General features: G+C 34.9%; 1 protein-coding gene across 1 annotated transcript in view; it reads right to left on the bottom strand.

Annotated features, from left to right (window-relative positions):
* Nucleotides 1–24,842, bottom strand: part of rg (A kinase anchor protein rugose) — a 1,380,990-nt gene that overhangs the window by 865,583 nt on the left and 490,565 nt on the right. Inside the window, exons 22-23 of the mRNA XM_090393458.1 lie at nucleotides 22,431–22,554; nucleotides 2,260–2,452 (exon numbers count right to left, since the gene is read on the bottom strand). Coding sequence (XP_090249584.1) covers nucleotides 2,260–2,452; nucleotides 22,431–22,554 — 317 coding nt within the window. The remainder of the gene's footprint in view (nucleotides 1–2,259; nucleotides 2,453–22,430; nucleotides 22,555–24,842) is intronic.

Raw genomic sequence — 24,842 nt, 5'->3', positions numbered from 1 at the left:
ATAAGAGCATTTATATTGAGATATGCAATTAAGCACACAAAAGGCAAAGAATATCCACCATTTTGTTTCAAACTTTTTTGTTTTGTTTTTTCCAGATCATCGAAGTCAACAAAAGAAGTCCTAAAATTATTATATGAAAATTGTAGTTTACAGAATGCTTTTTAGCCTTGCAGTAATTACATGTTTCAAACTGCCTTGCCTCTTGGAAGAAAAAGTTTTATAATATAATGAAAATTAACAATATTATTTCCTTTTCAGCTTATCAAACCCTGAGTGCAAATTTGATTCTAGAATACCACAGATAATTAATGTTACATGAGATTGACATAATAAGATAAAATCAACAAAGCAACATTACTGTTACTGGAACAGCTGCTTGCTATGGCAAACCTGTAGAAACCAACAAAGCGATTTCAAAATTCACTATGAGTTTGAAGAAAAGTATTCCCTCCTTTTGATTACTTTTCTGCAATAAATACCTTGAGGTATGATATTCAATGTGGATAACTAGACCTCCAGGTGTTTATCTACAGAAATCTTTCAGTATATCTCTTAAAAGCATAAATGTATCTTACCCCATTTCCTTTCAGAAGCACTTTAATTAAGGCAATAAACTTTTAGGATACCTACACCTTTCTTCCATGCTGAGTTTCAGTAACAGTAGAGTAGTACCCAACGGACATTTGTCCATGTAGCATTTTAAGTGGTGAATATATAAGGTTCATACTAAAATTATTGCTCCTTTCATATTTAACATTATTTCTTTAAAAATTATAAATTTTGAATATGAACAAAATTTTAAATGTGTGTGACCTTTATAGAATCTTTTTGTGATCTTCATGTCATTATCTTTGTATGCACTCTTGCAATACCTAATACTTTCTATTACTCAGGGAAAAATAGGTGAGGAAGTAATTCAATTTATGCTGTATATAAAGCTATGAACTTTATACAGTCCCAGAAAAAGAAGAAAAACTCTAAATAGAAAGATATTTACACTGTTCACAGTAAATACAAGTTTAGCTGAAAAGCCCAAGGGAAAACTGAAGCAAAAAACTGTTTTTCTATCCATATTTAATTATAAATGACCAATTCTGAGTTTGTTATCAAATAAAAGTTTCCTTGAAAGATTTTTTTTTTAAATCTTATATTTCAGTTAACACAGAGATAATTAATTAACTTGTTGTTTTCTTCAACTTGTTGTAACAAGTTGAAGAAAATAACCTAGAAGGTCTAGTTATTCATAGTCATTATTATACTTTAAGATAATTATTTCAGAAAAGTAATACAGAGGTGGAAATATTTTTCCTCCAAAATTCCCTATAGTGAATTTTGTGCTTTAGTAAAATGTTCTTTGGTCTGTACAAGTTTGCTACAGCAAGTGTTCTACTTTAATAACAATGCAATTTTAGAATTTTAGTTTATGTAAATCCAAGCCATGTAAGACTAATTATCTACAGTATACTAAAATCATACATGGAAAATAAGGGTTAGATAAGTTGATAACTCAGCTTTGATGACAACTAAGTGCCGAACTATTTCTGAATATACAGCATCTAGTTATCGACCTTTTTTTTTTGCTTGGTGTTCTCAAGCCTCAGGACTCATGTCTCTCCATTTCTTTCTGTCTTTTATTGCAGTAGTGGGAAACTCCAAAGTAAGTCTGTGATCATTTTAATCTGGTCCAAACATACTGGTTTTGGATGTCTCCTTTTTCTTTGTCCTTCCACTTTGACCTGGATGATAAGTTTTTCCAGGTTTTCATTTTGACATCTTGAAATGTGGCCAAAATATTTGAGAATTCTTTCATTTATCGATTTTTAGTTGACTTATACTTTCATTAGACCTTATATCCATCCAGGAGACTTTCAACATCCTTCTCCAGCACATCGCAAAGCTATTTAGCTTGTACATATCTTTTTTGTCCAAGATTCAGCACTATAAATGAAAATTAAAAACACAAAGCTATTGACCAGTCTTGATTTAGTGATAGAAATGTTTCAAATTTACACCTTTGCAAGTAAACAAAAGTAACCTTCACCAGCTGAGATAGTGAAAGAAAAGCTATGTGGCTTTAAAGAATCATACTAACAATCATAACTGAAATGATAAAACTTTAAATATAAATTTAAGTTTCTGGGTTCCTGAATTCATTATTATTAGTAGCATTTATTGTACACAGATCTGATTACAGTAGATAATACTTATTTAGTAGATAATAATTTATTATTTATTATTAGATAATACTTGTGACCTAACCTTAGAATGTACAATTGCTAGTGTGTCTACCCAAACTCTCCAGCCACCATATTCATATTTAATAGCATGATGGAGCAACATGCGAAATAAGGAATACACCATATCTGAAATTTTCTGTTCTTCTGCACTATGAGGGTGAATGTAAGCCATAGCAATAAGCCATTCTTGCCATACCGACATCTGCAGAACCGTCCTGTAATCAATAAGTATACAAAATAAATATAACGATATAATAATAAAACTATTCAAAGCATTGCTCCTTTTTTATTACTTGCAAAATTTATAACTTAAGAATATAGAATTTTTCCAAATAAAAAACTAGAATCAAAGAACAGTTCAATGAAAAATCTATACAGATAAATCGTAATAAGTTGTTTTTTTTAGAATAGAAAAGATATATATCAGGTGTGTATATTCAGGGTGTGCTAGATGTGCAATGCACACCCACAGAAAAGCAATATCTCCAATATTATATTTTTGTATTTATTCCTGTTAAAGACTCCCCTAATTGTTTCCTAGCTTTGCAGGATCCCTAAAATTAAGCATAATATACTAATGCTTCATGAAGAGGACACTTTAGGACGTGTACACATTGAATCACAGTTAATAGCTAGGATATGCAGTCACAAATATGGACACCTTTCAGCCCTTTGAACAATCAATAAAGATGGTGCAGCAGATCAAATTCTTAATGTTTCAGTGGTTTTATACCATCCAGCAGTCGAGGCAAGGTGTCTGCTGAAACAAAAGCACTCAGAAATCAGTGGTAGTGATTAGTTATTGTGTTGACCAATCTATTTGAAATTGAACGATGTCATTTGTCATGAGTTGTTTTTGTTTTCTGAGTTTCATCTGTTCTACATGTGTGAAGTGTGAACTGATGTGTTTAGGACACCGATATTTAGACAAGTTTTTAACATATAATTTTCTATAAATAATTGATAATTTTTTTGCTCATATTTACAATAAGAAACAGTGTTGATGATCTACTGAATGTCCCATTTTCTGCCAGTTTTTGCAGATTGTATGACTGTAGTTAAAGGAGGTAAGCCTTGTCCTTCTCGTCCAGATTTACTGAGCAAGAACAAAGATGCAAAAACTGAATAAATAAAACATTTCACTATTTCACAATACAATACAGTAGAATGGTTAACTGGATGTGAAGTGCAGTCAAGACTTTTTTTAAAAGTTGGCCTTGTTTATTATTCTCCAGAAAGGAGTTGGGAATAAGCATGGATATTCTGACTTTAATCATTTAGTAACAGCAGTGGAAAAACATGAGCACTCCCAATCACATGTTTATTCATTTTTAAATCTTAAGATGTTTGTGGTGGATGCCTGGTGAATGTCTCTTACTGGAGTGTGTAACCCAACTATGAAATTTGTAGCTGGCGGCATGATGATATGGTCCTGTTTTTCCTGGTTTGACTTCAGACCTCTAGTTGTGGTGCCATGAATATTGAACTCCGAGAAGTATCAAAACATTCTGTACAATGCAATGCTTCCTGCTTTGTGGCATCTCTAATGAACTGACCATCTCTTTCAGCAAGATAATGCACTGTATCATGAGGCTGCTGTTGTAACTGCATGGTTTGTGGACACGAATGTCACTATATTTCACTGATTCCTGATGAGGCATAGAACATCTGTGAGATGAACTGGGGCATCAGGTGAGGTCAAGGGAAATCCACTCCACAACATTGCAGGACCTTATTACATGCCTACTGGAAGAATGGTCCAAAATTCACATTGATCGCTATCATACACTTGTGGAAAATATGTCCCCATAGGATTGCTGCAGTCATCACAGCAGAAGGACGTTCTATATCTTATTAACCCTTTATTTGAGAGTGTTGCTCTCAGGCAAACATGACTTTACAACTGTTCTTTTCTCATTTCCACCCCCAAATGGCACCATTTGTTGGCAAAAGTGTTTCACTGTGCATCCATGAAGACAAATGTTGTCTGGAAGCAATAAACAATAGTTGGCATGAGAACAGAACAACTGTAGTCAAGTTGCCTGAGAGCAACGCTGTCAAATAAAGGGTTAAAGTGGGCACCATGCCTGTTTGTTACTCGCATTATGGTATCAGTTGACTTCTTTCCAAGCAGTGTGTGTGTGTGTGTGTGTGTGTGTGTGTATAAAACTGAACTACAAAGACATATTATCTGTGCCACAGGACCACCTGATGACAACTGTAATAAAAAAGATAATGCATTTGTTTCAAATGCAAATACCAATACTGTATGAAGGTATCCGTAACATACTCAATCTTCAAAAGTAGTGGTTTCCATTCAAAAAAGGAATCATCTTCCCAATGAACACATACATAACCAAGATTTATATGATGTTATTTTTATATTAATTGAAATCTCTCAACAGTTAATCGATTTTGGTTATATTTTCCACATCACATTTATTGTGAGGTTCTCATGATAAAAGTTTAATGGAATGAAACAGAACCAGGAAATGATTAAAAATAGTATTTAATGCTTCCAATATATCATCTCAGTTACAGATCCATCATTAGGGAGTACAAAATGGACGTAACACATACACAAAGGCAAACACAAAAATAATTGAAACACATCATCGACGAAAGAACTGAGATGGGAGTGAGTTTGTCTTTATTGAGCAGATAAGGGCAGCTAGTTTTAAATGGGGGGGGCTGAAGGATGTGCAGACTGTATTTCTTTAAGATTCTGGATATTTTTTCTAATGTACCTTGGATATACAGGATGGTGATAGCATTACTAAAATCTTTCTGCAGAGAAGGTCATGGATTGGGGGAACGATTCATTATTTTTTTTATATTGTAGGAACTGTAGCCATTAGAGAGAAAAGTGGCATATATGATTGTTGGAAGTTTATTTTGCACTTAGTTAGACTATAATAAATAAAACTTAAGGAGATGTGTTTTGCATTATGGGAGATACTGAGACTAGGAGTGATGAGAGCTTGGTCCACCTTTGCTCGGAGTTGCACTACCTTACCTCAGTCCTGAAGATATTTTCAGGCGCAAACTTTGTTTGCTTACACTTGGATAAAGGATTAAACTAAATTCATTATAGTCTAACCAAGTGCAAAATAAACTTTCAACATCTTTCTCTAAATCCAGAGTAATTCAATAATAAGGTGGTACACCTGTTGGCAACTCCTATAGGTAAATATGACCTCTCCTATTGCTTCTGCCTTAGAATCTCCACACGTTTGGGTGTGCCTCCCACTGACGAGACCTCAATAAAGGTCGAAACCGGTCAGGGTAGTGCTTAATGCATAGCAGTATACATGTCTGCAAGGAAATGTGCTTTGCATTATGGGAGATACTGAGACAAGGAGTGATGAGAGCTTGGTCCACCTTTGCTCGAAGTTGCCTCATGTTGCACTACCTTACCTCAGTCCTGAAGATATTTTCAGGCACAAACTTTGTTTGCTTACACTTGGATAAAGGATTAAACTAAATTTATTATAGCATATATGATTGAGTTCAGTTGCAAAAGAGGTCTCACTGAAACAAAGGTTATAAGCTCTATGGATTAGTGTTTTTTTGACATAATATTGTTGAGTGGGGGGGAGGGGATGGGAAAGTTTGTGAATGTATCTGCTTGAAGAGTGAGTTTCCCACAGCAGGTGACCAAGATGTCTAGAAAGGCCAGACTATTATTAGTTTCCTTTCACATTGTAAATTGGATTCTAGGGTGAAGACTATTGAGGTGACATAGAAAAATATCTAATGTGATTGGGCCATGAGACCAAATAGTAACATCATCTACATATCTCAACCAGATAGAAGGTTTGAGTCAGAAAGTTTGACTCAGCTCCTTTCATTTTGAGATGAGCTAAATAGTAATTTTATTTTTAAAAATCTTCCACAAAAATTGGCAATGGTGGTGAGAGAAAAGACCTCACAGAGCTACCCTCTATTTGTTAATACATTTCATTCTTTCAAGAAAAATAACTGAATTGGATAACAATGAAAAAGAGGTCAATAACATCAAGAGGAAAAACTTTTTTTTAAAAGCGATAAGGTGTCATTTAAGGGAATGTTAATGAACAATGAGGTGATGTCAAACTCAATAGGTTATCTGTATCATTAACAATTATATTTTCAATGGAGCTGATGGTAAAGACCATCAGCTAGTAAGAGCTAAAGTAAGACTAAGACTGAAAACTTCCAAGTTAGGCATATTCCACTAGACTAGATGTTAGAGTAATTCCAAGTGGATTCACAGAAGAAACATCAACTGGGTTGGATGATTTTTTGGAGACCAATGAGGAGAACTCACCAGAAATATTTTGGGAAGGAGTCAAGGTGATAATACAGGATACAGTCAAGAAGTAGCTCAGCCTAATAAGAAGAACAAGAGACCCATGAATATCAGATTCAAAATAGGAACTAATTAAAAGAAAATCAGTCATCTTAACACAATTCATAAATGCTTACAAGTTTTCAACAAACCGTAATTATCTCAACACAGAAATAAAGAAGTTAACACAAATTTTTCAAAAATTGGAATTACCCAACAGCACTTATAAATTATGCCAACAAAACAGCCAAAACCAGGCAAAACAACCCGACAACCAAAACAAACCTCCCAACACAAAAAATTATCAAACTGCCATACATCCAGAACACATACAAAGCCTACAAATACATTTTCAAACACACTGACTATAAACTGGTGTTCACTTCTAAAACCTACAAAACCTCACATACATACACACACAAAGAAATATTAGAACACAACATGCTGGTTAAAAGTTTCCCTGCCCAAAAGACTGTGATGTCACATACACAGGTTCTGCCATCAGGTCTTTATGGACAAGACTATAAGAACACCTCCATCACTAACATCCCTATTCCAGAACATTTAAGCAATAAAAAATGCAACAAACAAACGAAAAACAGGATACAAAGTAAGAAAAAGTGAGATAGCAGTCCACACCCTCGAACAAAAACATACCCTGCAAATCAACAAGGCCATAATATTAGACATACAAGACAACGAAACAATGCTTAGAATATTGGAAGCAATAGCCATAAAATGTGATGAAAACTCAATAAACGTCCACCGACCCTACATAATCTCTGAGAGTTGGAAGCTCCACAACATAAAAATTAGGTTGTGGAGCTTCCAACATAAAAAACTACTCCGACCAATAGGAGACAACACAAGTACACCAAAGACAGAAACACCTAACCGACATGACATAGCATCCACTTCTCCCATGAGTTCCAAGGACGACGGTTGTCAAAACGGCTCACACCCTGTCACTCCCACCTCGACTTTTCCCCTTAAATCCTTCCCCAAAAAAATAATTTCTATCTTCAGAGCCTTCTCTCACCCCCCTCCCAAAACACTCTCTATCCACCCTTAATAATAATAATAATAATATTTATACATATATTAAAAAACCCAGGTTTTTTTTCAAATAATTCCCCCACATTACTTTACCACCACCACCTACTTCCCCCCCCCCCCAAAAAAAAACCCTTTCTTTAACATCTTAATAGCATATGAAGGCACATCACCAGAATAAGGAGACAGAAAACAACATCCAAAAAAAGGTATGTCCAAAATTTCTCCTATTTTTATTCTTCACATATTAGTTTTATAACACTTCAGTAATGCCCTAGAATTTTGGGTAAAGAGCTAATGGCATTGTAAAAAAAGGGACACTCCTAAACGAAAGTAGGCTATATTAGCCATTAAAATAATAATTAAAAGAAGGAAGTTGGAAAAACAAAGACACACAGGGACTGAAGAATATAAGAGATTACATGGAGAAGCCAGAAGCGCTATCAAGCAGAACAATGAAAAGTTTATACTAATAAATGTGAACAGAATGAGTTCCAGATGAGGAGGCACAATTATAAAAGGATGTTTTATTTAGTTATTGACCTAAAGCACAAGCTTAAACCCAAATTGAATGTCATTAAAGACAGGAATGGAGCATTACTAACAGAAGAATTGGACATCAAAAACAGATGGAAAGAAAATTTGGAGTCCTCTCACCAGGAAAATTCTGGGAACCTCCTCCACTTAGGCATGAATTGAAAGAGCAGTTAAGCAGTTTAACAGCAATAAGGCCTCAGGTGCAGATGGAATCCCAGCAAAGCTAATTAAGGCCACAGTGGATGGAGGGATAAGAGTGTTTCATAGATTGATTACAAGGATATGGGAGACAGGATCATAGCCTAGAGACTGGAAGAAGTTGGTTTTCATACAACTACACGAGAAGGGAGATATGAAACTATAAGATATAAGGCTTGAAAAGAACTATAGAACTATTAGTTTAATATATCATGCAAGCAAAATTTCATTGAAGATTATGTTAAATAGGACTGAAGTCAAAGTTGAGGCAGAGATGCCCAAGGAACATGCAGGTTTCAGGAAAGGTAAGAGCACCAGAGATCATATCCTTTGCCTTAGACAGATCATAGAAAAATATAAAGAATTTAGACTCCCTCTGGTAATGTGTTTCTTAGACTACTCTAAAGCTTTTGACTGTGTTCAGCATGTGAAACTGTGGGAAGTAATGAAAAGAATGGGTTTTCCTCAGCACGCTATCAGGTTAATAACCAACTTGTACAGAAATCAAGAAGCCATGGTAAGAACAGGTACTGGATTAACTGATTGGCTTCAGGTTAGAAAAGGAATTAGGCAAGGATGTTTACTTTCTTCTCACTTGTTTAGTATATATGCAGAAGACATCATGCATGAAGCATTAGATAAGCTCAAGACATGAATTAAGATAGATGGTAGATTGATCAATAATCTGAAGTATGCTGATGATACTGTACTCCTCTGTAATGACAAGGAAGAACTAGAACAAATTCTTGATAAAGTTAACAAGATCAGTAATAACAGAGGACTTCAACTCAGTCCTAGCAAGACAAAGATCATGAATCTCAAAGGAAATATGAACAGGGAAACTCCTGAGATGCAAGTGTACTGTAATGGAGAAAGAATTGAGGAGGTCAGCAAGTTTGAGTACCTGGGATCCATGATCAATGTGAAGAATTGCTGTTCAGAAAACATCAGAAGAAGATTAGGAATGGCTAAAAAAAGAGTCAGAGCCTTGTCTAAAATCTGGAAGGATGGATGTATATCTCCATGGGAACAAAGTTGAGGATTTAGGATGCAGTTATTTTCCAACAACTACTTATGGATGTGAGACTTGGAACCTAAAGAAGTCGCATAAGAAAAGGATAGCTGCTTTTGAAATATGGTGTTACAGAAGGCTGTTGAGGATATCATATACTGAAAAGCATACAAATGAATGGCCATTAGTAAAGATCAGCAGAACTTTAAGGCTCCTGAAGGATATTGACAGAAGAGAGTTAAAATATTTTGGACACAGTGAAAGGATGGAAGGACTTCTCAGAACAGGAATAGAAGGTAAAATTCCTGAAAAAAGAGGAAGGGGTAGACTGTCAATGGATGGATGGATATGGATGGATTGTGTGTGTGTGTGTGTGTGTGTGTGTGTGTGTGTGTGTGTGTGTGTGTGTGTGTGTGTGTGTGTGTGTGGGTGGGTGGGTGGGTGGGTGGGTGGGTGGAGTGGCTGATCTTCACAGAGTTGAAGCTTCCAGAAAAGCATACAACAGGACTACATGGCGAGGCTTGGTGTGGCACATCACCAAGCATCGGAGTGACTATACAGCATCTGTGAATGCCCAGTGAACATATGATGATGAAGCTTTTAAAATGGAAAGACTTTTTTATATATGATATGGTATGACCAGTAAGGGGTGCAAGAGATTTTGCTAACTCTTTGGATAATTTACAGCAGGGAGAATCAGTGGCATCTACTATGAGTTGTGGAAAGGGAGTGGGGATGGCAACTGAAGTTTGAGTTTTTTGTGATATCAGGAAGCCAGGAAGAAACTTTTTTGAGCAGATTTTTTAATTTCTTGATTTGCAATTTTGTGGGATCATAATCTAAAGGTCTGTAGATGAAGCAGTCTCTAAGAATGATATCCATTTTATTATTGTATTCACTGGTGTTGAGAATAACACTATAGTCATAGTTGCCTTGGTTCACCCACCCACTTAATGGTAACCTGTCCTTATCAGTATATAGGAAACCCAATCACACAGGCAGATACATTCATAAACTTTCCCATAATTCCCCCCTCCATCAACAATATGATGTCATAAAAACACTTAACTAAGAGCTTATAACATTTGCTCCAATGAAATCTCTCTAGCAACAGAACTAAATCATATACACCAATTTTCTCTCTAATGGCTACACTTCCCAGGATATCAAAAAAATAATCAATCCTTCTCCCAATCCACAACCTTCTCTTCAGAAAGATTTTAGTAATGCTATCACAAACCTCTATGTCTGAGGCATATCTGAAAAAATATCTAGGATCTTAAAGAAATACCAGCTTTGCACAACCTTCAAGCCCCACTTAACCTCCCTACTGGTTCAGACATATACATATACCAGGTCATTCCAAAAGTAATGTCATTTTTAGCATTAAGTTTCGAAAGGATATAAAAGATAAATCACTTGCTAATTTAATCAAGTATATATTCTCCATTTGAATCAATAACGCTCTTGTAATGTTGTGAAAATTTGACAATGCCATTTCTATAGAATTCAGAATGTTTGGAGGCAAAGGTCACATAGGCTCAATTTCAGTGCCTCTAATCTATTGTATTGTTTTTCATTAATGAAATGTCGCAAATTTTGAAATAAGTGCTAATCTGAAGATGCAAGATCAGGAGAATTCAGAAGATGTGGAAGCCTTTCCCAGCCAAGTTCCTCAATCTTGGTATACAGATGATTCTTGCACTATGAGGGCATACATTATCATGGTGAAAAACAACACCCTTTAGATTGACCAAAGAAAATCTTTCTGTTTTTTATGCAACTGATTAAGTTGTTCACAGTATACTTCAGCTGTGATTGTTTTTTATGGCAAGAGTTCAAAGTGCATAATACAGCCATATTCCACCAAATGCTTAACAAAACTTTCTGAGGGTGAAGATCTTGTTTTCGCTGAGATTTAGTCAGTTCTCTTAAATGAACCCACTGCCTTCGGCACTTAACATTCTTGTCAAGTATCTACTTTTCATCATCAGTGATGACACGATTCAAGAACACAGATTGAACATCTTGAGAATGAACAGCAGTACAGATATTGATGTGCTCTCTTCATTTGTTGTTCGTCAGTTCATGAGGAATCCACTTGCCGAGCTTAGACACTATTCCAAGTTCTTGCAAATGGCAATGGATAGTCGATGACAATGAATTAAGATCTTTTGCTAAATCTTCAACAGTTGTGTCAAATAATTTATAATTTTTTGATAACAAAAGTGAAACTGTGATTCCTTTCCTTCATGCTTACACGGTGATCAGAATACATCATGAAAATTATGGAACACACACAAACACTATCAATTGAAGGTATTTGGGTGTATTTAAGTATATTTCGTTATATAACACATAATTTAACGCAGAGAATACAGCAATACATAGTATATACAAACTACTGCATTAGAGTAAAACTTTAGTTTAATATAAACCAAAATAAACACTCAATGTTTTGACCTTCACTCATATTCAACTCCTCTAAGAATCAGTTCCCCCCAATTGGCACACCCTGGAGTTTATTGCATTTATTGTGCCTGTAACTTACCTTATATTGGAGAAACTGGACATACAATCCCTATCTGTAAAAAAGAAAAAAAGCAGCACATTAAATTTAACAATTTTAGAGAAGCAGGCCTCTCAGATCATGCTCTTAACACCCTATACCAAATTGATTGGAAAAGCACTTGTTCTTTACATCATACAAAACCTTAGTATGAAAGGAAATTTAAAGAAGCATGCGAAATTTCAATTAACCACCCCAATCTTAACGATAATGGTGGCATAAAAATCCCAAGAATTTGAATGGCACACATTCAACCCACTTAGTTTTCCAGCAAACCATGATTTTAGGACTCTGAGCAATTTTCAGCTTTTATTGGCCACTATCCATACTGGTTGTTGTAATTTATATGTATATTTATATAAGTAATTTTTTTTGTGTGAACATGTTGCTCTCCAGCTTAATTTAATTTTAACCTAATAATAATAATAACAACAGGACTCTAGCTTTGATGTAGTAATTTTTTTTTACACCAGAGGTCAGACCAATAGTTATAACGGTTGATCAGTAACTTTAGTATACCATGTAGATTGTTGTGAAGCTTGTTCCTTTGTCTATATGTGTATACTCCAGATGATGACCTTAATGTGAAGGTCGAAATGCCGAGTGTTTATTTTGGTTTATATTAAACTAAAGTTTTATTCTAACACAATAGTTTGTTCCATAATTTTCTTAATGAAAACTGTGATTATTATAAATTAAGAAATTCATGTGTAGGTTTCTATGGTTAAGAAGTTCAATAGAAATATTCTGGTTTTGGACCACATATTTATTAGAGAACTGTTTTTAAAAAACTAAACAAGTACTATTATTATAATTACGGCTATTATAGCCTGTTTTTGTTTAGAAGAGACCCTTATTTAACTACAATGGCTATCAATACTCAAGATGGGTATATATATTTAGGGCATTATTGGTGAGTATAGAAGGCAATTAAGGTAGAATAAAAGAGGTGGAAAAATTTGGTACATACCTTTTCTCTCGCTGAAGGTTGTCTCGCCCTCTCCCCCCTGGGGGGGGGGGGGGGGAAGGAGCGTCGGGGTGTGTTTTGATGCGGGAAATAAGTTTGGATAACCCGGGTTAATGTTAATAATATATATATATAAATGTATACATATATTATTTTGAATTAGGGCACATTTTTGTGTGTGTGTGGGGGAAGGGTAAAACTATAGTGGCAACTGGCACAGGGTTAACGGGCTGTGGGACCGTTTCGGCCATGTGACCATCTTCGGAACTCTGACGGAAATGAGTGTAGGGGTATGTCAGAGCAAAGTTGTAATAGCCAAATAAGGGCATTAGTTGTCGCTACATGCCGGAGGTATGACTTAAATTGTAGGTTTTGGATCATCGAACATTCGGAAATTAGATAGGGGCGGTGGACGTTGATAGAATTTTCATCGCATTTTATGGCAATAGTTTCGGATATTCTTAGCACTGTTTTGTTGTCTTGTTTGTCTATGATTATGGCTTTGTCAATTTGGGGGATATGTTTTAGTTCAAGAGCGTGAGCTGCAATCTCAGTCTTCCCTGTATTCTGCGTTTTATTTTTCTTTTTGATGTTGTGATGTTTTTTTGTGTTTAGATATTCCGGAATGGGAATATTGCAATCTCTGAAGTGCTCTTGTAATCTGGTCCATAGGGACCTAATCGCAGAGCCAGTGTAGGTGACGTTACAGTCCTCTTGACAAGGAAATCTGTAGACAACGTTGTGGAGTTCGAATATTTCTTTGTGTGTGAGAGAATTTTTAGGTTTTAGGAGAGTTGCTAATTTTTGGTTCATGGTGAATACTAGCTTATAGTCCGTGTTTTTGAAGATGTATATGCAGGCTTTGTATGTGTTTTGGATGTATAGCAATTTGATGACCATACATGTCGGGATTTTGCCATATTGTTCGCGTAATTTATTAGATGTGTAGGATAGTTGCGATTTTTGAAAACCTGTGTTAAATACTTTAATTCTGTGTTAAGATAATTGCTGTTGGATGAGAATTTGCAAGCACTGATAAATTGTGATAAGATGACTGATTTTTTGACGGAATATGGGTGGTATGAATTGAAATGGAGGTAGTTTCCGATATGTGTGGGTTTGTGGAACATCTTTGTAGCTATCTTGTTATTGCTTCTGATTAAAGTCAGGTTTAAGAAATTGATGGATTTATACCTAAACAAGTACTAAAAATAACCCGACAAGTTTCGTTAGTCATAAGACTAACATCTTCAGGGGTAAAGAGAACTAACAGTTTAAAGCACAAATTAGAAGAAATTACGAAAAACAAGTTCATTTGTTGGTATTATAACATCTAAAAAGTTTGTTAAAAAAACCGAATAACAGGACTAAACTGTTAATGCATGTTAGTTGGAGACAATGTAATTTGTTGTCGCGTTCTATGGTTCACGCTCACTCTCAGACCTTGGACAGAGTGACCGTGAACCACAGAACGCGACAACAAATAGCAACTAACACACATTAACAGTTGTATAGATCTGTTATTCGGTTTTTTTAATGAACTTTTTTGATGTTCATAATACCAACAAATGAACTTGTTTTTCGTAATTTCTTATAGTTTGTGCTTTAAACTGTTAGTTCTCTTTACTCCTGAAGATGTAAGTCTTACGACTAACAAAACTTGTTGAGTTATTTTTAGTATACTTGTTTAGTTTTTTAAAAACAGTTCTCTAATAAACATTTGGTCACAAAACCGGAATATTTCTATTGAAATTAAGAAATTATTTTGGCATAAATACTGTATCAGACTCTAAAGGAAATATCAATATTTCTGTTGAGGATGTCTGCTAATCAACAAATGAAAACAAAACATTGCTGATGTATTCTGCACTACATCTTTGGGCACTTTAATGTGACTTCTGAACTTCCTTTTTTTCTGGCATGCATATAAACAGTTTAGATGGTGTAAATATTGCATAGTATTTCTAAAGCTTAGAATAATTTCAGCTGACAGCTGAACAGCAGATTTTGGATTGTAAAGAAATAGTCTGGAATTAGAGGTACCTGCTTCATCGGACACAACAATATTACTGTCTCAGTTCTTTTGTCAAAACGGTAAAAAGAAGTATTATATTTTGAATACTGTTTGTGAAAACTTCTAAACCAGTAGAAATTTAGACAGAAATAGTTATGATTTTTAGTGGAACCTGTGGCATAGTAATTAAATAATAAGGTAACACGTAAAAATCGACCGAATTTAAATAGAAATTACTGTATGTCTCTCTCAAAGATCTGGAAGACTTTTATCTTATGTAAAAACCATTTATCTTAATAGATTAAATTTGTTATTTCTACTATTTCCTAGTACGGGGTAACAATTGTATTTTAATAGGTGATCCACGGAACGTTTACCTGTATTCCATTCCTATTACTGTTACAGACACTGAAGATGTACTATTATTTTTAGTACGAAATATCTATCTTTTTACTAATTAAAGATTTCACTGTGGTTTTTAAGAAATAGTTATGTAATTCAGTTCCAGGTGAGGAGAGGGGTGGGGTAGTTGGAAATCTTCAAAATGAGCATAAATTTTGAATCAGTCTGTATCGGATATCCTTCATATATTTTCAACATATCTACAGTGGTTAAGCACTGGATATTACAGTAATGTGCATCCTACAAAAATCATCTGTTGTAATTTTAAGCAACAGATGAAGGCAAAGAGTCCCTGCTGAAATATCAATGGATATAAATTTTTGATGTTAAAAAAAAAGTCTCACAATTGGAAGGCAAGTAATGCAATTTAACATCATTTGTTATTAATAAAAACAAAAAATGTGTTTCTAAAATTGAAGTTTGATGATCCATATAATGATAATTTTGCAAGGAAAGAAAACAAAAGGTCATATTAATTTCAATAAATGTTATTTAAAAAAAAGTTGCTATTTCGCAATTTTGAAAATTGGGAAAAATTGCTTCTATACTGCCAGTAAAATGAAATAACATAAATTGTCTTGTTCCACTGCACTAATTTGAAGAATTTATTACAACTATATAAATTCATTGCAAAGGCTAACTGGTAATCTCTGGTAATTTCAGGATTGATTATTTATTTTCACACATGTGAAATTCGTTTTTATTTTTGGGAAGATACACAATAAATAAATTGTACAGCAAAAAGAGGTCAAATATCGAGAACAGTAAAGGAAATTCCAACTAACATGGTGCATGTAAAGTCAAGTAATAGGAAGGTTGCTCCATTCCATTAATCTGCTAATGGCTCTAAAATAGCCAGTAAGACATTAACAGCAAAGAAGGGTAATTACATGATAAAGGTAGAATGCCAATGAAGTTTTGTTCCATGAAAAAATGATAAATTGGTCTGACTATTTCATCCACATCGACCAGTAGGGAGGTTAAAATTAGCTACTCTTATCAGTTCCACTAAAGACAAACTCACTTCCCTCTCAGTTCCAAGTGTATATAGAGTTCCTTGTTCCTGCAAGTTGGCCTACTATGGACAGACAGGAAGATCAGCTTCCATCTGAATGAAAGAACATAAAAAATACATTTGTATCATGACTATGGTCAATCTGGCTTTGCAGACCATGCTTTGGATACAGCTCACAGAATCAATTGGAAAAAGACCATCATGCTCCATCACAGTAAATTTAGGAGAGAAAGACTGTTTAGAGAATCTGCTGCTGCTCTTAAAAATCAGCCTAATTTAAATAAATATGGTTGCATAAAACTAATACTTTGAGATCCCAGTTTATATCCTAGGCAGCCAACAGGTGTCCATAGGGGCACTCCACTTAGTTAGGACTCTAGTCTTTCGTCCATGTGTATCAGTTATTTTTGTGCTGCCATGTGTGTGTGTGTGTGTGTGAAGTCTCATTTTGTGCTTCCTGATGATGTCTCTGTAACTGAGATGAAATATTGGAAGCATTAAATACTATTTTTAATCATTTCCTAGTTCATTCCATTAAATTTTTATCATGATCTCAGCACTTAAGCCTTACACATACATATTGTGAAGTTCATTTATTGGGGCTGTAGTTAACATAAGAAAATATAATAGGAAATGCACATTATAAGCTTCAAATCTTAAATAATAAACACTTAGCTGGTCAGTTTGGGTCCTATTAATGCAAGAACAGTGAAGTAGATACTGTAGTATTACTAACGCTACAGGAGGACAAAAGTTAATAAAACAAAAAATAATAAATAAATAAATAATATCTAAATAAGTAAATAACATCTTATGCTGTATAACATCTTATATGGTATATACACACTTGAATGGATTTAGAATCAGGAGTCTGGAGAAATTATTAATTGGGTTGAGACCTAATTCAGAGAGTCAGGAAAATTAGATCACCAGAGAGATGTGTGTGCACGGTCAGCCATGACTGTAGAAGTAAGTATATGAAAAACTAGGAGGTAATGCGTTATGACTATAAACAAATGTCACAGAATTAGAAACAAAGGGATAAAGTTTGCTGCCATGGTGAATATGTTTTGGCCTATTGTAATCAATGAAACCTGGTGAGCATCAGATCCATGTGGTTACAGGAATCGAGTATAAAGGGTATAGTATTTTTAGGAAGGAGAGAAGAGACAGAGATGGAGGAGTATGATATCGATGATTTGTGTCCAGCCAGGGTAGAAAACTCATGAAAGCAATAATAGTAATAATGTTCCATTCAGCAGTTCAGGTGAACATTTGAGCATATTTAAGGCTAGCAGGATAAAATATATGATGTGTATATCAATTCAGTAATGGGGTTAGATGGGATATCAGATTTAGGTGATCAACGGGGTACTCCGGGAATCAATCTTTTGACCATTGTTGTTCAACCTATATATTAATGATATTGGGAAGGACCTGAAAGAAAATATTCAATCGCTAGTTGATGAATCCAAGATAGACAAGGCAATTAGGGATGCTACTGATATACAGTGCTTACAGAATGATTTGAATATGCTGGACCAGTGAACATATGATAATGGGTGTCAATTCAATTAGTAAGTGTAAAGTTGTGCACTCTGGTATGATAACATATCCAATAGCATTATAATATTAGGATTATGCTAGGAAAAGAAATGGATGAGGCTCGGGATCTTGGAATTATATTGATAAAAAGTTGAATTTCAAAGGTCAAAAAGCAAAAATACCTGTGAGAATAATTGCAATACTTGAAATGAACACTAATGTATAAGGGCAAGGATGTCAACTGGACATTTAAAAGGATTTAATATTACCACACCTGGATTACTTAATGCAATTTTGGTTTCCTAGATTCAGAGCAGGTATGAAGTTATGAGAAGGATGCAAAGAAGAGTAACTAACATGTTATTGGGTAACAAAGATGATACTCATAATCTACATCAAGGCTGCCTAACCTTAGGTAATTTGAGGGTCACATCACAATGCATATCTAGTAATTTGGTGAGCAGCAGAAGCAACACAACCTTGATAGCTGAACAAACAAACAACACTAATCACGTGTTTACGTTCCCCATGAGCATCCAGAGCATATCCATTGGAACAAAACACTGTAACAATGCTTCTTTGACACATCTAATATTTGAAAAGCACGTGGGTGTATAGCGATGTAAAAACACCATATAAAATTACCAACATCACGATTATCGATTAGTGATAGAATTAAAATATCTAATATGCATTCGATTCAAATTGTCATTTTATTATTATTTTTTGGCTTGTGAAAATCAAAACCCACAGGCAGGCCACACAAAATCGCACCACGGACTGTGCTTTGGACAGCCCTGATCTACATTATGGAATGTAGATTATGAGTATGTGCATTGCAAACACGAGAAAGAGGGATGACACAATAGAGGTTCTGAAAAAATGCTATCGATTATCAACTGATGAAATTTTTTGTATATTAGGAAGGTGAAGAGAGAGGTCAAGGGAGTACCCATGGAAGTTAAGTTTGTGTGTGGTTAAGAAAGGATGAAAGAACAATAGAGGTTCTGAAAAAATGTTATCGATTATAAACTGATGAAATTTTTTGTATATTAGGAAGGTGAAGCGATGTCAAGGGAGTACCCATGGAAGTTAAGTTTATGTGTGCTTAAGAAAGGATGAAAGAACAATAGAGGTTCTGAAAAAATGTTATCGATTATAAACTGATGAAATTTTTTGTATATTAGGAAGGTGAAGAGAGGTCAAGGGAGTACCCATGGAAGTTAAGTTTATGTGTGGTTAAGAAAGGATGAAAGCCAGATTTTTCTCTCACAGAGCAGGAAATGAAACAATCTGGCTGTTGAAGCAGTGAGCACATTCAGTGTGAATAAGTATGAGAGAAGGAATGATGGATAGTGCAGGTAATGAAATATATCTAATGCCTCCCTTGATGAATCCTAGACTTTCTGGAAGTCTTGTATAATAATAATAAGATGTATATATACATACACAGGATGTTTCTAAAATGTTTAGCTTAACTGCGAGAACTTGTTCTACCACAGATTCTGATGACAAAAGGTCATATAAATATAGTACCAAAAATACATTCCCACAGATATAGCGTTTGCAAAATTGTACGTCATACACTCTGAGATGGTAACGGGTTTGCATTCTAGGTAGTTGCTCTCCTTAGTCACTTTCTCTGTATTATACAAAGGAAGTGACTGAGGAGAGCAACTTCTTACAACTAGTTAGTTACAGGTAGTCATCATAGTCACTAGGAATACTCCTAGAGAAGTCTAGGAGTATTTTGCACTGTTGTACAATCATCCACAATCCTTTGACAGAGAGCATGTTCATTATTACACACTGATATAGCATAAACATTGGCCTTTAGCTGTCCCAATACAAAGAAATCCCATGGATTTATACTGGGAGAACATGATGGTCATTTAACTGGCTCACTTCTACTTATCCAACTGCAAGGATAGGTATGATCACAATGTTTCCCTAACAATTTAACAAAAATGCACTGTGCTCCATCAAGCATAAACCACATGCACTAATATAATGCTAATGGTATGTTCTTCAGCAGTTTCTCCTTCTCCAGTGCCAGTAGTTCCTTCCTTCAAGAAGTGGTAGTACTGCTGACTATTGAGTGTTGTTGGCAAGAAGAGACAGACAGATGAAGCAGCCTATAATGATACTGAACCAAACATTTATGTGGAATCATTTCTGGTGCCTTATCGCATATGAAGTTGTGCAATTGTGTCACATATTTGCATTCATGCCCAACAATGGGTAAGGTGAAAATGATGTTCAATGCATAGCATTACACCTAACGCAGAGTCATCCATAGATAAGCATGGTGATTTACCTAGTGATGCACTTTCTACTCTGACAGCATGCTATATCTCTGCATGAAAGTGTTTCTGGTACTATGTTACTAGCCGGCCTGGTTGGCGTATCTGCTCTCCAACAAAAGCTGCGAGTTCGAATCCAGTCGTGGGTATGGATGTTTGTGATTGTCTGTGAAAATACTAGTGGTGGTGATGGGCAGTAGATGGCATGTTGGTGTAGTTGCGGCTAGTTGTAGTTGGTGAATTCAGAGAGTGGTGAAGACAGAGAGTTGTAGAGTAGGTTTCTTCCCTCGATGAGTCTTTGGACTCCCTGGAGGTGTCATGTAATAATAATAATAAATGTTTATATCCCATTGTATCATCAGAATTGGTCCCATTTTATCATCAGAATTGGGAAAGAACAAGTATCCAGAGTTTACATAAGACATTTTAGCAACATGTCTTATGAATGCATATGTGTATGTATATATTCATTAATAATCAGATGCATCTGTACAATTTAAAAAAAAAAAAAAACGAGAGGAAAACTTTATACAGTCTGTCAGATGTTTGTGATTTCATAAGATCTGCCTGTATGTGGACAAAGACAGTAGACAGATCAGAGAATACTGCACATCTCCTGTAAGACAGAAACAGGTTTATGTTTCTACAAGGACCCTGATACTAATAGTTTGGTGGAATCCATGGCAGTTCCATATTACAATTAACCTATTCCTTTGGCTATGGAGACATTCATTTTTTTCTGAGAAGTTGAGGGATTATATTTATCTGGTTTACGTATGCCAAATGATTTTGGGAAGTATGGATGGCCAGTGTTTGTCTCTTTCTCTAGAAAAAAAAAAAATGCTTAATACAACATATGATATACCATAGTCAGTTCTTATGTTAACTTTAAATTCAGTGGTTACAAATCTATGTATAGAGATTTTTCTTTGTGTTGTTTGCAATGCTCTTTTTGACGAGTGGGTTATCATTTAGTAAAATTATTTTAGGAGTTATTACAGGAGTCAGACTATAACAGTATGGGCAACTAATGTCTTGCAAAGATAAACATTCATGATTATAAAATTCAGGTATATGTAAATGATCAGATGGTCAGACTGATGTATTGGTTTGGTATTTTCATAACTAACAGCAAACAACGTTTGTCCATGAAGTCACTTCACAACTGGGCTACTTGTATATAGAGGCTAATGAATTGAGATCAATTGCCTTAGTATCCTATAATGAAATGCATATATCCTTATGGACATGTATAATGTTATGCATATGGGAAGGGCCACTATCCAGACCTTTATTGAGATCTCATCAGTGGAGGTCAGACCCAGAAGTGATACCAATATTGAAGTAATGCAGAAGTCATATTTCCATATACAAGTAGCCAAAAGGTGTCCCACCTTATTATTAAAAAACTCTGCATTAGAGATAGATGTCGAAAGTTGTTTTCACTTTGTTATCCTATAAATTAAATTCTTGGTTTCATCCATTATCCAAGTTTGAAGCCATTAGCCTCTATATACAAGTAGCCCAGTCGTGAAGTGACTTCATGCGCAAACTTTGTTTTCCTACACTTGGATAAAGAATGAAACCAAGAATATAATTTCTTGGGATCTTTAATTTACAGTATAGCCAAGTGAAAAAAACTTTCAACATTCCGTTGGCTAGCTTCTGCTGTGCATCCTGAAACAAAATATTATGTTTGGTCCATATCTTTTGAATCTCTTTTTCATTCTCCCACTTTTAATATGCTTAGAAGAAGTAGCATGGTCCCCTTATTTGGTGCATTTAGGGTTGGCTGCAGAATGAGATTCATTATCATAATACTCATTACCAAGCAGCAGGTAAAGCCATAATAGGCAGTTTGGACATGCCAGAGAAAGTCTTGTTTCAGACAACTAAGTATGAATGAAAATAATATTTAAGTACAAAAAAAGGTATGAGGTTAAAATAACAGAATCTAAAGTTTTGGGAAAACTGAAAGGAGTACTTGCAATGCAAAAGTTTTTCCAGATCATTTTATAAATTCTCATCTTTACATTAGCCAAAAATAATTACAAAGTAATTACAACAGCAAATATATAAGAAAAAATAATAAAATTAAAAAAAAAATCAAATATTAAACACTGGCATACTAAAACTATGTAGAGGATACACTGAAGATAAAAGTTTTACTTGGTGTATCAGCAGTGATGTATCAACAACTGCATATATAAAAGAAATATAGTTAAGAATATATGCAACCCAAACCTACCTTCTGTTTTCTTTGTTGTTATTACAAAGAAGAGTCATATCAGAAAGAAAAAGCTTCTTCACTTCCATTAATTCTTCACATGATTTAGACTGACGAATCAGAGTAGCAACTACTTTCAGTATCACTGAATAAAGCATTAAATTCATTTATCAACATCATAAGAAGTTTAAAAAATTAAACTGACTCATCATAAATGATAAAATAAAATTAAGAAAGTCTATAAACAAAATTTAAATACAAAACATATAACTTTTATGAGATGTTCAAGTATTGCATATAAATTTTATTTAATGAGTTACTATTTTAAGCTGTTATAGTGATTACTATTTTCATTCCCTCCTCCTTCAGGTTCTAATATGCTGCTATACGGGTACAAGGTATTACATTCGGGAATGTCAGTGACCTAGGGACTGTTCATTTCACAAAAGATTTTTCAAGAATACAGGAATTCTGTATTTCTGCCAAGAAATATCTCCAAGTGGGTAACTCCTAGTAACCTAGTCACTATCAACTCATTTAAGGTTTAAACAAGTCGATAGTGACTCGTTTATCACCAAGTTTTTCTCAGAACTCGCAAACCTAAGTTTTCCGTCTTTGATCAAGAGTTTCATTTCTAGCTCGGCTTTTGATCCATAAGTTAAAACTGGTTTGAATACTACATTGTATTTATTTAGCGTATTCATCCCATTTAAATTCACTCAGTTGTATCCCTGCCATACCAGCTTCGCTAATTCTGCTGAATATTTCCATATTTAATTTGCAATCTTTACTAAAAACTGCCTAAATAGCTGAAATGTTTCACTTGTTCTACGGGTGTTCTCCATGCAGGATGCAGTTAGGTTTCAGTTATTCTCATAGTTTTGTTTTTCTACTGCTGGTTTTGCATACCGAATTCATTATTGATGTTATTAAATTTAGTCAGGCAATCCTGTAGACCTCTACTGCATTTGTTTAGTTGTACATCATCTGCATAAAATAGAGAGCTGAGCTGAATATCTCTGATTTTACATCAAGCTTAATGTCACTTTCCTTCATAATGTAATTCACATAGATGATGAATAAGAGTAGAGATAATGTGCAGTCTTGTCTCACATCTGACTTAATATCAAATCAAGTTGATGGATAGGGAGATGAAGTTTAGGGGGCACATTGCAAAAGTAGCTAAATCAGCTCATCAACTCACTTGGTTGTTGAAAAATACCTTGACGAGCAGAGACAAGCAAGTTATTGTACCTCTGTACTGAGCCTTGATAAGACCTCATCTCGACTACTATGCCCAGATTTGGTCATCTAGGTTCCTTCTTGATGGGGAGGAGGTGGAGAGGATCCAGAGGCGAGTGACTAAGATGATAGCAGGTCTATAGAATGAACCATATGAGAACAGGTTGAAGATATGTGGGTTGCAGAAATTAGTTGATAGGCGGAAAAGGGGAGATATGATTGAGACATTCAAATTGCTAAAGGGTTTCTACAGGATTAATTCAGAGGATATTTTTGAGATCAGGACTGGTGGTGGGAGAACTAGGGGACACCTATGGAAACTGGGCAAGAGTGTGGTTAGCAGGGGTGTTAGAGCTGGGTTCTTTACTTTTAGAGTGGCAAATGAGTGGAATAAGCTGCCAGAGTCTGTTGTGCTATGACAGTGAGTGAGTTCAAGGCAAGGTATGACAGATACTGTGAGAATGTTGTATAGTTGTGTGGACATGATGTTTAGGGCCTCCCTTGATGAGTCTAAGGACTCCCTGGAGTTGCCCGTAATAATAGTAATAGTAATAATCTACCTTTAATTCTAACTACTGATTTACAGCTTGAATATGGAGAATATATTGCTCTGCAAAATGTTTGATTTCCACCAAATATTGTAGTGTTTTGGCCTTCTATTTAGCCCGAACATACCTTATTCTTTTTCCTGGTCTCTCTCTTTACAATTTTTCTTAGCCTCTTCTCAAGTATGCTTGATTCTGTAATCTTTCAAAAATAATTACTCCAGTTATCTAGAATATCTGAATCTTCAGTTTTCACATCACCTTTATATCTCCAATTCATTTTACATACTTTTTCTTCCATTTCTGAGATTCTTCAATGGTCTCCAGAACATTTTGCCATTCTTACTGATATTTATCTTTTATATTCTTATCAAAGTCTTTCCACGAGTTTTGTTTAGCTGCTTTTAAACAGTGCTTTGCTCTATTACATTTTTTTCTGTATTCTTTCAGAGCATGCTGATTTACTTTCTAGGAACTTTTGATATGTTTTCTTCTGTTTCAGGACTGCCTCTAACTTCTTGAGTCCACCATCGCCACAAAAAGTTAAAATTAAAAGTCTCATTATCCAATTCTCTATTTTGATGTTTACCCACATCACTCTGTTTGATACAGCTTGCCATCCAAGAAGCTTATCCTCATGTTTAGT

This window comes from Typopeltis vanoorti, chromosome 5 (genome assembly GCF_054136105.1).
Source record: "Typopeltis vanoorti isolate ZY-2024b chromosome 5, IOZ_Tvanoo_1.0, whole genome shotgun sequence".
Taxonomy (NCBI): domain Eukaryota; kingdom Metazoa; phylum Arthropoda; class Arachnida; order Uropygi; family Thelyphonidae; genus Typopeltis; species Typopeltis vanoorti.
This window is presented reverse-complemented; position numbering and strand designations above follow the sequence as displayed.